We start from the raw sequence: 15534 nt of genomic DNA, 5'->3' as shown, positions 1-15534 counted from the left end.
CAAAGGTTTTAAACGTTGCGGAGAGATGGCTCGGCAGAGCATTTGCTGCTCTTGCAGAGGACCCAGGCTTGTTTTCCACCATTCAGGCTGGTCTCAGACTCCCCATGTAGCTGGAGATAGCCTTGAACTCTAGCTCCCCGCCATCTTCCCCTTCCCTAGTGTTGGGCATATAAGAGTGCACCACCACACCTGCCGGGGTGCTGGGGATGGGAGGTGCTGATCTGTGTGACTTGTGCATGCTAAGCAAGTTCTCTACCAGTTGAGCTGCGTTTCTCACCTTTAATAATCATCTTAAAGAAGACATCATATTCAAGCTACATTCCAGAAGAATCCAACATGTGCTCCTCCTTTGAGGTAAAGATTGTGAAAATTGGACTTTTATTAAATTTCATTGCCTATAGTGCAGTAGGAATTGGACATGATGTCACTGAATATATGTACAATATATATAAATCCACTTAGAAAAACATAATTTAAAAATTGTTTTTGAAAAGATGGGCGGTATGGTGGTGCACACCCTTTAATGGTGGTGCACTGGGGAGGCAGAGGCAGGTGGATCTATGTGCTCAAGGCCAGCTTGGTCTACACAGCAAGTTCCAGGACACCCAGGGCTGCATAGAAAAACTCTGTCTCAAAAAAAACAACCAAACAACCAAATGTAACATAAAGTAATCATACAGGCATTTGACCTACATGTGTATCTATGCACCACATGCATGCCTAGTGCCCAAGAAGTCCAGAAGAAGGCTTTGAATCCCCTGGGACTGGAATTACAGACAGTTATGAGCCACCATGTGGGTGGGAATCAAACCTGGCCCTCTGGAAGAGCAGGCAATGCTCCTATCTGCTGAGTCAGCTCTCCAGCCTCTGGGGTTAGTGTAGAGGGTAGTAACCTGAAAAATTGCCTTTCTTCTTGGTTTAAAACTATATAAAACATAACATTTTAATGTTATATAATATGAAGTACATTGCTCTACATAAAGTATAGTTTTAATTTAGGAAGTATATAGGTATGATCTCCAGCATTTTCAAGTACAAATCCTATCCAAGGGAACCCATCAATATTTAAGGCCTCAAAAACTTCCACAAATGACTTTGTATGTCTCCACTCATGCGCCCTGATGCTCTTTTGCTGTGTGTTCTGATCGTTTCTTTTCTGCTGTCTTGTGTTAGGTAAAGTTTCCTTGCCACTTTTCACACATGAAAAATATCACAGATATAATTCCAGGAAAATTAACACATAACTATCAAATGCCACATGCTCGGGGAGAGATAGCACATGAAAGGATAATAAAAGAGAGTTATAAGGACTTTGCTTTAGATACATACAGCCTTAAGCAAAAAGCTATAACACTTTATAAAACCACAGTCATTGAAGAAGACTTAAGCAGCTGGAAAGATAGGTTGTGCTCAAACCTTGGAAGTCAAGCGCAGCCGTACACACTTAGAAGGACATGGAAGCAGGAGGATCAGGGGTTCAAGGTTATCCTCGGCTATACACAGTTTGAGACCAACATGGGCTACAAGAGTACATGATACATATAATACATAATACATACATACATATATATATTACATAGCTATAAAAATAGCCTACTCATTTTCATAATATTCTATTCATTTTATGCAATTCTAATGAAAAGCCCACTAGAAATTTTTATGTAACTGGAGGCACTGTGTCTGATTACATCAAAAATCAAAAATTAATGAGTCGTGAGTCAAGGAGTTCATGTGTGTGTGTGTGTGTGTGTGTGTGTGTGTGTGTGTGTGTGTGTGTAGTGTTCCTGTGTGCCAGGGAATAGTGGAGGGGGGCAGGGCATAGACTCCAGAGTCAGCATCACGTGTCTTCCTCAATCATTCACTGATTTCTTTATTAAGACGGCGTCTTACAGAACCGAAACTTCTCTGATTCAGCTACCCTAGATGGCCACCAAGTCCTGGGGACCCCTCTGTCTCAGCCTCCCCAGCACTGAGATTATAGACAAGTGCTATCATGCCTGGCTTTTGTTTTGTTTTAAACGTGGGTTCCAGGGATCTAAACTCCCATTCTCATGCTAGTGTGGCAAGCACTTCTTTACCCGTGAAGCCATCTCCCTGGCCCTTGAGGGATTTATGAAGGAGGAGACAAGATTCTTGAAGGGTGAGACATGGCCTATGAACCATCAATTATTACTATAAAGCTATGGTAATTAATACATTGGTACAAGAGTAGATACATTGACCTCACATGACAGAAGAGTGAGCTAGCTCAGAAACAGACCAGGCATTTGTGGAAACTAGATATAGAAGAAATTTGGCATGTTCACAAGTCTTGTACAAGGTCAAGCCAGTAACTTGCCAGCTTGGAGAAGGAAGGGCTCACAAGTCCTACCCCTAGCTGGACCTATGGATGGTTGATGGGTGCTGGGGAAGGGAGTGTCAGTCTTCCTTAAGGGTGTGGTCCTAGGGCTGACCATCCAGTGCATGGCGTCACACCTATGAGTTACACAATGCGTGAAGTTGGGATGGGAGCTGAGGAATGGCTCTGAGTGGAGAGAAGGGGAGACTGGGAGTGTGTGTGAACATGATTAAAATACACTGCATTTGCATATGAACTTCTCCAAGAATGAATAAAGTTATAGTTTTTAAAAGAGAAATTTGGCACGGCAAACAGCATGAGAACCGGAACAAGACAATTGGTTAACATGTTCTAAAGTCAACGTCAAAATAGAAGGCAGACATGGCAGCTCGCATGTGTAATACCAGAACTCAGAGTGCTGAGGCAGGGGGTTGATCAAGGCTACATAGCAAGACCCTGTCAAAGTCAATCAGTTAATCAATCAAATATGAAACTGGGCCTAGAGAGATGGCTCCACAGGACAAAGTGTGTACTTCTCTTGCAAGGGACTGAGTTCTGTCCTCAGCACCTATCTTAGGTACCTCACAACTGCCTATAGCATCAGTTAAAGGAGATCTGACCTCTTCTGGCCTCCTCAGATACCTCGATTCATGAGCAGATACACACGCAGACCTAGAGCAAGAAATATAAAACCCCCCAAAACTTGAAAAAAAAACCCAAACCTTTAAGAGGATTTATTAGGTCGTATTGTTCTGGTGTCAAGGAAAGACTTTTAAACAAGAAATAAAGGGGGGAATCAAAAAGAAAAATATCAATAAAAGCATCAAAGCACCAGTATTAAAAACTTTGAGTAAGGGCTGTACTCAGTGCCTGCTACCGAAACTACCATTTGAGTTCAGTCCCCAGAACCCACATAGGGAAAACCAACCCCTGCAATCTGTACTCAGGACCCTCTATACTCACTGTGGAAACAGCATCTACACAGGCAAAGACATACAAAACAGATCAATTAATTAAAATGTAATTTAGTTTTTTTTAAAAAGAACTTTGTTCAAAAGGAGGACATCAAGATAGGAAGACAAAAAAAAATCTGTATTAGGAGAGGCTACCTGCAATATGTGTAACCGATAAACTACCTAAAACATCCGACATAAATGAAGAACATTCCTAGCGACCAATCAGGACAGAGATAAAGGGAGACAGAGAGACCAACAGGAAGTAAACCAATGACATGGATGTAAATAAATCACAGGAAAGTAAACAAATAACAAATACTCCAGGAAAAAGATGTTCAATCTCAACAGTGTTGGGAGTGAAAATTTAGGTGACAACATGATTTCTCTTTATACACTTGACTGGCAAATGACAGATTCTACACAGTGAGATAAAGTTGGTATAGATGTCCCCAAGATGTTGTCGTACGATGCTGGCCTGTTGACTCTTACACTATTTTGTGAATTTGAACATTCACGTATTCTCTGGGACAAAACACATACATCCATAGTAAATACACTAGAGAAATTAGAGTGTAGTTGTGAGGAGGAGGTTTGGTAATGGGGATGAAGGAACAAAGAAAATCAAAAGAGAAAAATCCCTGAAGCCCTGAAATACGAACACCAGTTCTGCTTAAAGTATCAGGAACAAGCGCAACAGATGTAGCTCGGTGTTAGAGACCTTGCCCAGCACACATGAGCCTCAGTGCTGCGCTACAGCTCACCATCACACACACCACACACACACACACACACACACACACACACACACACACACACACACACACCATGGGCCCCCCAATCCCCCAACACACACCACCATGCACACTGCCAACCCCCCACTCCGTCCACATGCCACCACAACACATACCACCATCCCACACACTCACCACCCCACCATCACCATGCATACCGCCATTCCCCCCAACACACCACCACACATGCCACCACCCCTCTCTCCTTTACCCCCCTCCCCCCCCACACACACTACCACACTATTTTCACAAGCTCAAACTTAAGCCTGGCACGATGGCTAACCTGCTTAAGCCCGATGATGTGCATTCGATCTGAACAACCGAGACAGTAGAAGGGAACCAACTTCTGCAAGGTGTCCTCTGACCTCATATTTGAGCTGTTGTACTCATCTCCAGCCCCAATCAATCAATCAATCAATCAATCAATCAGTAAGTAAGTAAATAATGTAACTTTTAAAAATTACTTTTAAAAGATTAAAAGTAGGTAAAGGTAGTCAAAATATTTTTAAAAGAATAAAAACAAAACAGAAAAGTATTGTTTCTAAAGGCAGAAAGGGAATGAGGACTGGAAACTAAAAGTTCAGGTAGATTCCCCCTTCCACAGAGGGCAGGCTGGCAGGGAAGGAAGGCACCCACAACCACGGGGCCACACTGACTGGGATACAACCATTGCAGGCGGTGCCGAGGATGTGCGCATGTTCCTGATGCTGCCTCGGCGCTCTTGGTATGACGTCACTGACTTCTGTGCTGGGTAAATGTTTTACTTGGGAGCTGTCTTTTGCCTTACAGCATTCCTAGTGTCTCCACCTTCCTGCTGCCAGTGCCTTTCACCAGCTACGACAACAAAGATTCCCCAGACATTACCAAATGTCCCCTGGTAGGTAGGACAAAATGGCCCCTATACATGTGTGTGTGTATTTATATAATATATATAATTGTTTTAAATATTCTATAATAAAACAAGGTTTCAAATTGATGGATATGTCCTTCCACCTTGGGAAACACAAGCTGGAAGGCGTCGTTAAGAGCAGAGCGCAGCAGAGCCTGCCGAAGGCCTTTGAAGTCGGCAGAACAGTGAGGCTGACAGCTCCAGAGCAGTTGAGCAGCAGGTGATTGCTCTAGAAATGGCGCTCAGTCTCAGAAGCCTACAACCAGTTACACGGGGGTGGAGGTGGAGGTGTCTTCATTTCTTAATTCTTTGAGAAATCTGGAAGTTTAATCCTGCTTTTAAATTACTTGCTTAATTAAAAAAAATCTATTGTTGACTTGCGCTGCAGATACTGAGTCTGATCTGAAAGCTTCCTCCCCTGAAGATGAGCTGTGATAAGACTGGAAGGTGCTATTCAGGCTGCTAAGGGAGGGAAGCCAGGACAGTCCTACCCAGCTGAGACACCTGTGACCCAGAACAATGGCTGGCAAGTCAAGCTGTCCCAAATGGTGCAATAGTGCCATGCACGTCTTGGCAGCAGCTGACAGCTCTCTCACTGGACTTAAGGCCTGCTTCACCGGAAGGAAATCATGTGTGGCACTGAAAACCTAGTCAAGTACTGAGGCTAGTGAGGCCACGGGTCTTACAGGAGAACTTACTAACCTCCTTTTATTAAACCAGCATAATGCTTAACTGCCTTCTAAATACCTGTCCTTATATTCACAAAGAACTGTAGCTCTTGTTGCTCGTCAGAGAAGCTTCGCCTTGCAACAAAAAGGCCATTACAACTGTGAAGATGCAGAGAACAGTGGACCAAGGGCGCCCATCCCCCCTACAACACAACTCCTACATCTGAAGCTCAGGCAGCATGGAGGAAGACGGGCAGAAAGTCTGTAAGAACCAGAGGACCTGGCAGTCCTAGAAATGACAATGAAGCTTTATCTCACAACACTTTAATTATATGAGTGCTTAAACAAAACCCAAACGAGAACACCAACAGAAATGTTAACACAGAAGGAGCAAGTCTCACAGGATAACTAAGAAATGATACTGAGAGCTGGAAAATTAGCCGTCCCCTGGGGTTAGACCCATAATTGGTTATCCAATATCAAGTGGTCAGCACTGAACTCATATACATACAAGCAGCACTGAATGAACTCTGCAGGTTATTTAAGATACATATAGATAAATAGTGTATATCTAAGATATATTTAATATATTAAGATACATATATAATATACATATACACACAATCAGCATGTTCTTACATATATGTAAGAATAATTAAAGAAAAGAAGGCCATGAATTTTTGAGGGTATAAGGAGAGAGACATAAGAGTGGTTGGAATGAGAAAAGGAAAGGGGGAAATGATATTTAGTCAATTTTTAAAAACTCTTTGGTTATCCAAATAAAATAAAAATGCTATTTTTGGCACATTTCAAATCAAATAACAGTTGGACTTTGAAAATAAAATTTTGAACACAAAAACACTATTATTGATTTTTAAAAATAGAGACGCTGTTTCTCTAAAGCCTTGGGAAAGGTACATCTGCTTTATTATCTTTGAAGAGTTGGCTAGGCCTGTGAGATCACTTCACATCTAGTGCGGTCCTCACAGAATTGGGACAGCTCTAGAAGCTGATGGGGCTGGCAGACCACTCTGTGAGGGAAGGAGTCTGATGCTAAGCCTGACAACTTGAGTTTGATTCCCCAGAACCCCATAGTGAAAAGAGAGAACCAACTTACGTAGTCCTCTGACCCCCATACAGGAGCCTCCCAATAAACAAGTAAATGTAAAACCCCCACAATGTGGCCTCCCTGCTCCAGGAAGGCCTGAGAGCACCCGCTCACCACTGTACCCTCCTCATCCTGAAGCCCCAATTCTCCGGCTTGTGTCATGGGCCCCGTTCAACCTCTGATGGGGAGAGTTATTTTTTAATATTAATTTTTACTACGTGCGTGTCTGTCTGCCTGCCTGCCTGCCTGACTGCTGTCTGTCTGTCTGTCTGCCTGACTGCTGTCTGTCTGCCTACATGACTGCTGTCTGTCTGTCTGCCTGCCTGCCTGCCTGCTTGCCTGCCTGTCTGTCATTAGTTTGAAGGTGTATGTCTGTTTATCTGATGGTGAGTGGTTAAGGAGGTGAAAAGGCAAAGGAGTCAATAGGAAAGCTAGGAGGGTTGTGACGAAAGAGCACTGGGGACAGAAGGTGCCGTGGGCAAGTCCTCTTTAGCCCATTGTCTCTTTAACAATAAAAACCCATGAGATTCAAAAGTCAAGTATTGGGCTGGAGAGATGGCTCAGCGGTTAAGAGCACCCGACTGCTCTTCCAGAGGTCATGAGTTCAATTCCCAGCAACCACATGGTGGCTCACAACCATCTGTAAAGAGATCTGATGCCCTCTTCTGGTGTGTCTGAAGACAGCTACAGTGTACTTATATATAATAAATAAATAAATCTTCAAAAGTCAAGTATTGCAAAGCACCTGATATTTCAACATTTTAATGCAGAAGCAATGATTATTCATCCATCACGGGCATCTCCATTTTTGGGGCGCTAGTTCTTACCATATGTCTAGCTCAGAGGAGTACTCGGTGGCTCCCAGCAAAGCGTCAGGTGGCCGGTACCAGAGTGTCACCACTTCTGAAGAGTATGTCTGGCTGGGAATGGACTTGGCTCGAGCAAGACCTGTCCAAAGAGAATGAAGATAGAAACCATTGTCCTGGGTCTTTCTGGGAGGCATGGTGATACACAGGGAATGTGTAAATGGCAGAGTAAACAACATGAAGGGCAACATGCCAATGGCGGGTGCTCTCACCAGAAGCTCTCAGTTAGCCTGAGGCTTGTGTGTATTGTAGCAAGCAGATGTCTTAATTTTGACCTGCTCTGTAACTAGGTGAGGCAGCCAAGTATGGTCAGTTGACTAAGTGCTTGCCTAGTTGGTATGAATAGGTGATGTTGAGCCTCCAGGTCATGCCCTTGGTGGATGGATGGCCTTGGCTTTTGCTTCCTCCTTCTCTTTGCTCCGAGCTATGATGAGCTGGGGGTGACAACTGTGCTGAAATATCTGGGCAATATCTGTAGGATGGTGGAGCCACGTGACAGGTAAAGACTGGGCAATGACACTACGGGGCTACCATGATGGCTCCGACTGTTCTGGTGAGTGAAGGTTGTTTCTAGAACACTGTATCACTGTACCGTGGGTGTCTACAGTAGCAGTGAAATAGCTTGGTTCAGGATCAATGTATCTGCTTTGCATTTCTGTCTAGAATACTCTCTACCAGTTTAGCAGAAAAAGAGAGAGTATTGTTGGCCCAAGTTAGTAGACTGAGGTCATTTCCTCTCAAGTGCTTCTCTGCAAAACAAGAATGTGAGTCAGTGGCCCGTCTCTCAGAACAGCAGCACCCACAGCTGGGGAAACCTTAACAAGAGGAGTTGTCTTGTGGAGAGTTGGTAAATGACTAGCTGCTAAATGCCCGTGTATTGGGATGAGCCATCACCACAAAGAAAGTCCTCCAGATGTCATTTGACATCCTCCAAGACTGGTTTCTTGTTTCATGAACCAATGTGTCAGAGCTGAGGAGATAGCCCAGTGGTAGAGCAATTTCCTAGCATACACAAAGCCCAGTGTCTAAAACAAACAAATGAACAAAACCCCAAAAGACCAAACCAAACAAATAAAACACTAGACCCTGTGTGTCAGTCCAGTGTGGTGGTACATACACAGAACCAGGAGGATTACTGCTAGTTTAAGGCCAAGCCTGGTCTACACGGTGGTCTTTAGGTCAACCAGGGCTACACAGTGAAATCCCATCTTTAAAAAGATTATTGAACATTTACTACTACACTAGGAATACAATGATAAGCAAAAGTAGAGTGTCAACTACCTGCTAATGAAGAATAAAATCTAAAGTCACATATAAGTATTTATGTATAGTATGTGCTTATGAATTTCTGTATTAGATATCGTGGATATAAACTATGATACGTGCTAAAATGGAAAGAGTTATAGAGGAATGTAGTCAAGCTGATGTTGATGTGTAAGGGTACAGAGCAAGCATTATTTCTATTTATGTAGGAAGCTATGCTACGTTCCAGGGTCAACCTCTCTGTCCTGCCATCCTGGGATCTGTTCTGACAGAGTTGTCATTATGCACTTAGACACAGGGACATTTCCTAAGTACAGTCTACTCCACAGACGTCACTACATCAGACGCGACATCGGGATGGTATGAAGACGTAGCTTAGGCCTCTGGCTAGATGAGTCTTAATGGAATCTGAAGAAACTTCCACACTCTCCCTCCTTCTTGCCTCACATTTCCTGCCTGTCAGTTTGACATCCACACACAGAATCACATTTGGGCTTTCAAAGGGCAAGCCTAGCGAATGCCTCAAACAAGTGCACACAAAAGATTCATTGTTCATAGGCCAGAAGGAGACCTGGGGGGCGACTCACCAAAATCAGCCAGTTTGAGCTCTCCCAGGTGACTGAGGAGCAAGTTCTGAGGTTTCAGGTCCCTGTGGAGAACACGCTGGTGGTGGATGTATGCCAGGCCCCGCAGAAGTTGAAACATGAAAAGCTGGAAGAAATGAACACCATACCTAAGGACATTTGAACCACTGTGTGTTGTAAATCAAAAACACTCCTCCAAAAGAATATAGTGAAAGTGTCTCTTGAGAGATGAGTGAGAGAGAGAGAGAGAGAGAGAGAGAGAGAGAGAGAGAGAGAGTTAGTTTTTAGAATTGTTGAGAAAGGAGGATAGAAATCACATGAATCAGGTAGACTGTATCCCAAAGAATTCTGGCTTTTCCTTTGATACTGAAGGAGTTGCTCTTCCCCAAAGAAATCTAAAGTGAAATCTTGAGTCTCCTTAGGAGCGAGCGCTCGTGTTAATTTAGATGTGAAAGATAATTTTTCCCACAGATGAACTTGGCATGTCAGGTCAAGGTTGACCTGGAAACAACAGTCTGGAGTTCACAATCGCTTTGTTTTCCGGGCTCCAGTCAAACCCTTCTAAATCTGTGACACCAGTACACACCACTGGGAAACTGATTTTATAATGGTATTAAGAAATAAAGCCGGGCTCAGAGGTTAAGAGCGCTGGATGCTCTTCCAGAAGACCTAGGGTCAATTCCCAGCACCCACATGGCAGTTCATAACTGTCTGTAACCCCAGTTCTAAAGGATTTGACTACTTTACACAGGCATGCATGCAGGCAAAACATCAATACATATAAATAAATAAACCTTTTTTTTTAAAGGGAAGAAAGGAAGGAGCAGGTGAGGTGACTCAGTAGGAAAAAGTACTCTCTATGTAAGCCTGGAACCCTCTGCTCAGTACCCAGACACCACATCCAGGTGGAAGGAGAGAATCAACTCCACAAAGCTCTCTTCTCACCCCTGCCTCCGTAGGCACACAGAAGTGATGGATTTTTGTTTTGCTTTTAGGTATGAGAAAAAGAAATAAATGAATCATTGTCTTCGTAAATTGCTTTTAAACCCTTAAATTCAAAGTTGAAAGTGGAAGAAATATCTAGTGTGTGTTAAAAGGGAAGAGAGAGGCTCCCAGAAGCTGAGACAGAGATGTTTAGTGGGTCAAACCTAGACACTGTACACTAATTAGCCACCTCCCTCCTACTCACTGTTCAGTCCCTCTCCTCTCTGCTTCCTCGGGCTCCTCCTGGCTTTTGTAAGGGGTAAAGCCCAGGGGTATTTAAGTACAGCATTTCACAGCATCTTAAAATTCTAGTCTCACCAAACCTCACATTCCCTCCTCGTGGCAGTTTCTTCCATTAACAGGTATGGTACAGTCAAACCTGAAGGTGCTTTCACGGATGACGTCAAGTTAGATCTTGGCTCCTCCTCCCAGAGCAGCTTCCCACACCCTGGAGTTTGCACATGAGGAAATTCTGTTGAGTTAGTGCCATCTGGGATACAAGTCCCTTAAAGCCACAAGTGGAGTCTTAGCACTTGAGAGGTTGAGGCAGGAGGATGACATGTTTGTAAGTTTGAGGGTAATCTACATATTAAGACACCATCTTTAAAAAAAAAAAAAAAGATGGATTGCAGTGGGATCAACCAAGTCTGGACAGAGAAAGCCATGTCCTCTACTTCTGAAGTATCTATCTCTGAGTCTTGTTCCATCAGGAATCAGAAACAAGGCTTCAGGAAGATGGCTAAGTCAGCAAAGTGCTTACTGTGCAAGCATGAGAACCTGAGTCCAGCCAGCATCCATATGGCAGCCGGGGTGTGGCAGCATACACCTATAATCTCAGTGCTGGGGGTGGGGGTGGGTAGAGACAAGAGGATCCCTGAGCTCATGGGCAAGATAGCCTGGTTGAATTGTGAGTTCCAGTGACAGGTTTTGTCTTAAAAAAAAAAATTAAGAAAGTATGTGGTGCTTTGAATAGTAATGGCCCCTATAGGCACATGTATTTCAATGCTTAGCCACCAAGGAGTGACACAATTTGAACATATTAAAAGGACTAGGAGGTGGGGCCTTGTTGGAGGAAGGGTGTCACTAAAGGTGGGCTTTGATGTTTCCAAAGCCCACACAAGGTGCATTCTCTCTCTCCCTCCCACGTCCCCTCTCTGCCCGTGGATCAGGCTGTAGAACCTTAGCTCCTTCTCCAGCACCATGTCTGCCTGCGTGCCACCATTCTCCCACCATGACAGTGGACTAAACCTCTGAAACTAGAACCAGCCCCAAGAGTTGCCGAGGCCATGGTCTCTTTACAGTAATAGGACAGTGACAAGGATGGCAGAGTACCATTGAGGAGGACACCTGACATCAACCTCGAGCCTCTACACATGCACACACATGTACACACTCACACACACATGTACACACTCACACACATGTACACACACACATGTACACACTCACACACATGTACACACTCACACACACATGTATACACTCACACACACATGTACACACTCACACACATGTACACACTCACACACACATGTATACACTCACACACACTCACACACATGTACACACCCACACACACATGTACACACTCACACACACAAACACACACATGTACAAACTCACACACACTCACACACATGTACACACTCACACACACGTACACACTCACACACACAAACACACACACATGTACAAACTCATACTCACACACACATGTACACACTCACACACATGTACACACTCACACACACACACACACACACATCAGAAATAAGATAACTTCATTAGCGTCCTCTACCTTCCTTGGTCATGTCTTAAAATAACCGGAGGGTTTTGTTTTTCATCTTGTAACCCATCTCCACACCACCCTGTGTCCGTCACTGAGGTTAGTGTCTGTTACTCTTCTCTTTCTTCCTGTTTTTGAAGACAGTGTCACCTCACAGCTCAGGGTGGTGCTGGGATCTCAGGCGTGAGCTGCCACATCTTCTCTTTTCCAAACCCATCTGCTCATCACACTGACGCTACCTGAGCAGTCTCGAAAGGCTACGCGGATGCTTCCCACAACATTCTTGAATGGACGTTAGCTTTTCTCCAGCTTCCTCTTGACCCCATTGGACTTAAGGTAGGATTAAGCTGTGTTCCTGTCTTCCTTGATCCCACTTCAGAACTATTACCTCTCCACCTTGAGTTCTGAGTGCTCCTTAGATTTTCATGATCCCTGCTACATATCCCTCCATCCCTCTTTTTGCTCAACTCGTGTCCTACATTCACTGATGCCACAGTTCTCCTGCGTGAACTCTCTCTCTCCTTGTCCAGAGCGTAGCTCCTAGTATCTGCTACCCCAATCATCGTCAGCTACTTGCTCCCACCGTCATGGGCTGGGTCATCTGGAATTGTTTGTGCTCTGAAATGCAAGCTCACATCCCGTTTAGGAGGTGTCTGCGTGTTCGGTCCATTCATGCTTTCTGTCATAGTCAGCCCAGTGGACAGCTCCTATCCCCTACCATTGCAGCGTTTGGCCATGCTGCCAGTCTGTGCCTTCCTCCCCAAAGCGCGTGCTCTCTCTCTCTCTCTCTCTCTCTCTCTCTCTCTCTCTCTCTCTCTCTCTCTCTCCTCTCTCTCTCTCCTTGCTTCCACCATGTTCTAATTGTTTCCATCCGCTAATTTCTCTGGTTGTTTGTTTGTAGATGCCACTGCTAATGGCGTCTAGGTTGGTGGCTGTCCTTGGCCCGCTGCAGAATTCTTATCCCTGCTCTCTCCATTTAGCCACCCTAACTAAGATGGCCTCAGCTAACGACTGTACTGCGAGCATTTCAAAATCTTCAACTCCAAATCAAATTTTTCTTTTTAAAATGTGTATGTGCGCACACACGTGCATGCACAGGTGCATGTGTGTCACAGTGCTCCTGTGTATGTCAGTCAGAATACAGCTCTTCAGAGGCTGCTCTCCCCTCCACAGTGGGTCTCAGGATCAAACTCAGATCCTTAGCTTGTGTGGCGAGTGTTTAAACCACCAGCCCCTCCACTTTAGCTTTTGAGACAAGGTCCCACTGAACCCAGACCTCATTGTCTCAGCTAGACTGGCTGGCCAGCAGGCCCCAGGGATTCAGAATGTCTTCAGTTCCCCAGTGCTGATGTTACAGATGCGGACTACCATGCCAGGCCTTTAAATTGCGGCTGGAGATCAGAGAATTCCGTGCTTCATGAGTATTCAGCAAGCACTTTACCTATTGAGCCATCTCCCCAGCCCCGAGTCTCTTTTGACTTTCAGACTCACACAGTCTGAAGTTCACTTAAACTCCATAATGCCCTTACTCAGCAAGCTAAAATGGAATTCAGTGTATCCCTCCCAAATCCATTTCCTTCCTGTTCCTCCCTCGCCAAATCCACCACCATCCGTCTTATTGCTAAAAGCCAGAGATATTCTTGCTGACTCTTCCCTCACCCATCAATTTTGGCTAATTGATCACAGACCCAGCCACTTTCTCAACATCCTTGCACATCTGTAACTGCTGTCTTAGCCAGCCTTGCTGTCAAGGCAGAAACCCAGCACGTAAGAGTCAGCCGAGGAAGGGGACTGCCAGTGTGGGAGTTGAAGGTGACAGTGGATGAATGTAGGTGAATGTCCAGTCCGGTTAAGGGAATATAACACCACACACACACACACACACACACACACACACACACACACAGGAGAATTTTCCCTCTTTCCAGTCCACTTCCCACACTATCATTAGAGTGAACTACACAGAAAGGAAAAAAAGATCGAGTTGCTCTCTCTTTGCCTAATGCCATTGGAAGACACCAATATGCTTCTAAAGATGTCCCAATGGGGTCCCCTATTCCGTATGATAATAAATGAACGATAGATGTCCTTGATGGGTCTCCTATGGCGCAGCACAGCACAATAGGCCTTTCCCACAGTGGCTCCTACTTCCTGGAGCCTCATGTTTAACCGCCTCTAATCCTGTGAACTGCACATTCAGATTTCACTGTTCAGCTTTAGTTCTGGGCACCTTCATGGCTGCTGCTGCCTGGTAAGCTCACTTCTGCCCCCACCTCAGACGAGTGTTTTGACTCCACAGACCAGCCCCATAAATTCTTATATTTATTAATGTGTTGCTAACAAATTCCCAAAGTCTTTGCGATAAAGAACGTGATTTTTAATTTGTATTTGTTATGGCAGGATACAAAAACAGGGACAACTTTGTGGACATGAGAAGAGATAGGAGGTCTCGATCCAGAGTCTGATTGAAACCTCTCACTGGCTGGAGGTCAAGAATTCCAACACAATGAAGATTTGCTTACGGACTTTATCCTTATCCAAATGCATACTCCAGAAATGTCACTAGAAAGCTCACTTACAGTCAAAGGACGTATCCCAACCGTGTTGAAAAATCCTAGTGGCTCCTAGTCTTATCTTACCAAATCATAATACTATCTCTAGAGCCACTCCATAACCTCAGTTATATATAAAAGGGAATGGATAGAGAGAGGGGAAGATTTTTAGAAACTCAGTAATCAATGAAAATCCAAACGCTTTTAAATTCCATATAGCTGGGTGGTGGTGGTGCACACCTTTAATCCCAGCACTTGGGAAGCAGAGGCAGGGGGATCTCTGTATCCAAGGTCAGCCTGACCCATAGAGTGAGTTCCAAGACCGGCAGGCTTATATATCAAAACCCTGTCTCTCTCTCTCTCTCTCTCTCTCTCTCTCTCTCTCTCTCTCTCTCTCACACACACACACACACACACACACACACACACATTTTTCAATAAACTCTAACACTGCCTCATGCTGGCTCAACCTGAAATCCTTTTAAAATTCTTTTCTGTGGCAAAGTCAAGGACCTGGTTTCACCCAAGAGGTGGGCCCTAAAAGATGGGAACTAAGGTACTGCTGTGTCTCCAGTCACACCGCCTCTGACAGTTGTGACGCCCCTGGTGCGTGGACACTTATGACCTTACAGTATAACATCTTACAGTTCTGTAAGAAGCTTGCTTTTATCCACTGCTTCTCTTACCCCTAAGCACAAGAATGCTACCAGGAGTCCTCCTGTCTTTGTGCTCATTCGACCAACTGCTCT

At 44.5% G+C, this 15534-nt stretch overlaps 1 protein-coding gene across 3 annotated transcripts in view; it reads right to left on the bottom strand.

Annotated features, from left to right (window-relative positions):
- Positions 1 to 15534, bottom strand: part of Cdk15 (cyclin-dependent kinase 15) — a 93460-nt gene that overhangs the window by 53323 nt on the left and 24603 nt on the right. For all 3 annotated transcript variants that reach the window (XM_039084848.2, XM_039084845.2, XM_039084847.2), the window contains exons 7-8: positions 9467 to 9590; positions 7578 to 7698 (exon numbers count right to left, since the gene is read on the bottom strand). In XM_039084848.2, coding sequence (XP_038940776.1) covers positions 7578 to 7698; positions 9467 to 9590 — 245 coding nt within the window. The remainder of the gene's footprint in view (positions 1 to 7577; positions 7699 to 9466; positions 9591 to 15534) is intronic.

This window comes from Rattus norvegicus, chromosome 9, assembly GCF_036323735.1.
Source record: "Rattus norvegicus strain BN/NHsdMcwi chromosome 9, GRCr8, whole genome shotgun sequence".
NCBI classification, from domain to species: Eukaryota; Metazoa; Chordata; class Mammalia; order Rodentia; family Muridae; genus Rattus; species Rattus norvegicus.
Note: the sequence above shows the minus strand (reverse complement) of the source record. Positions and strands in the feature narration are given on the sequence as shown.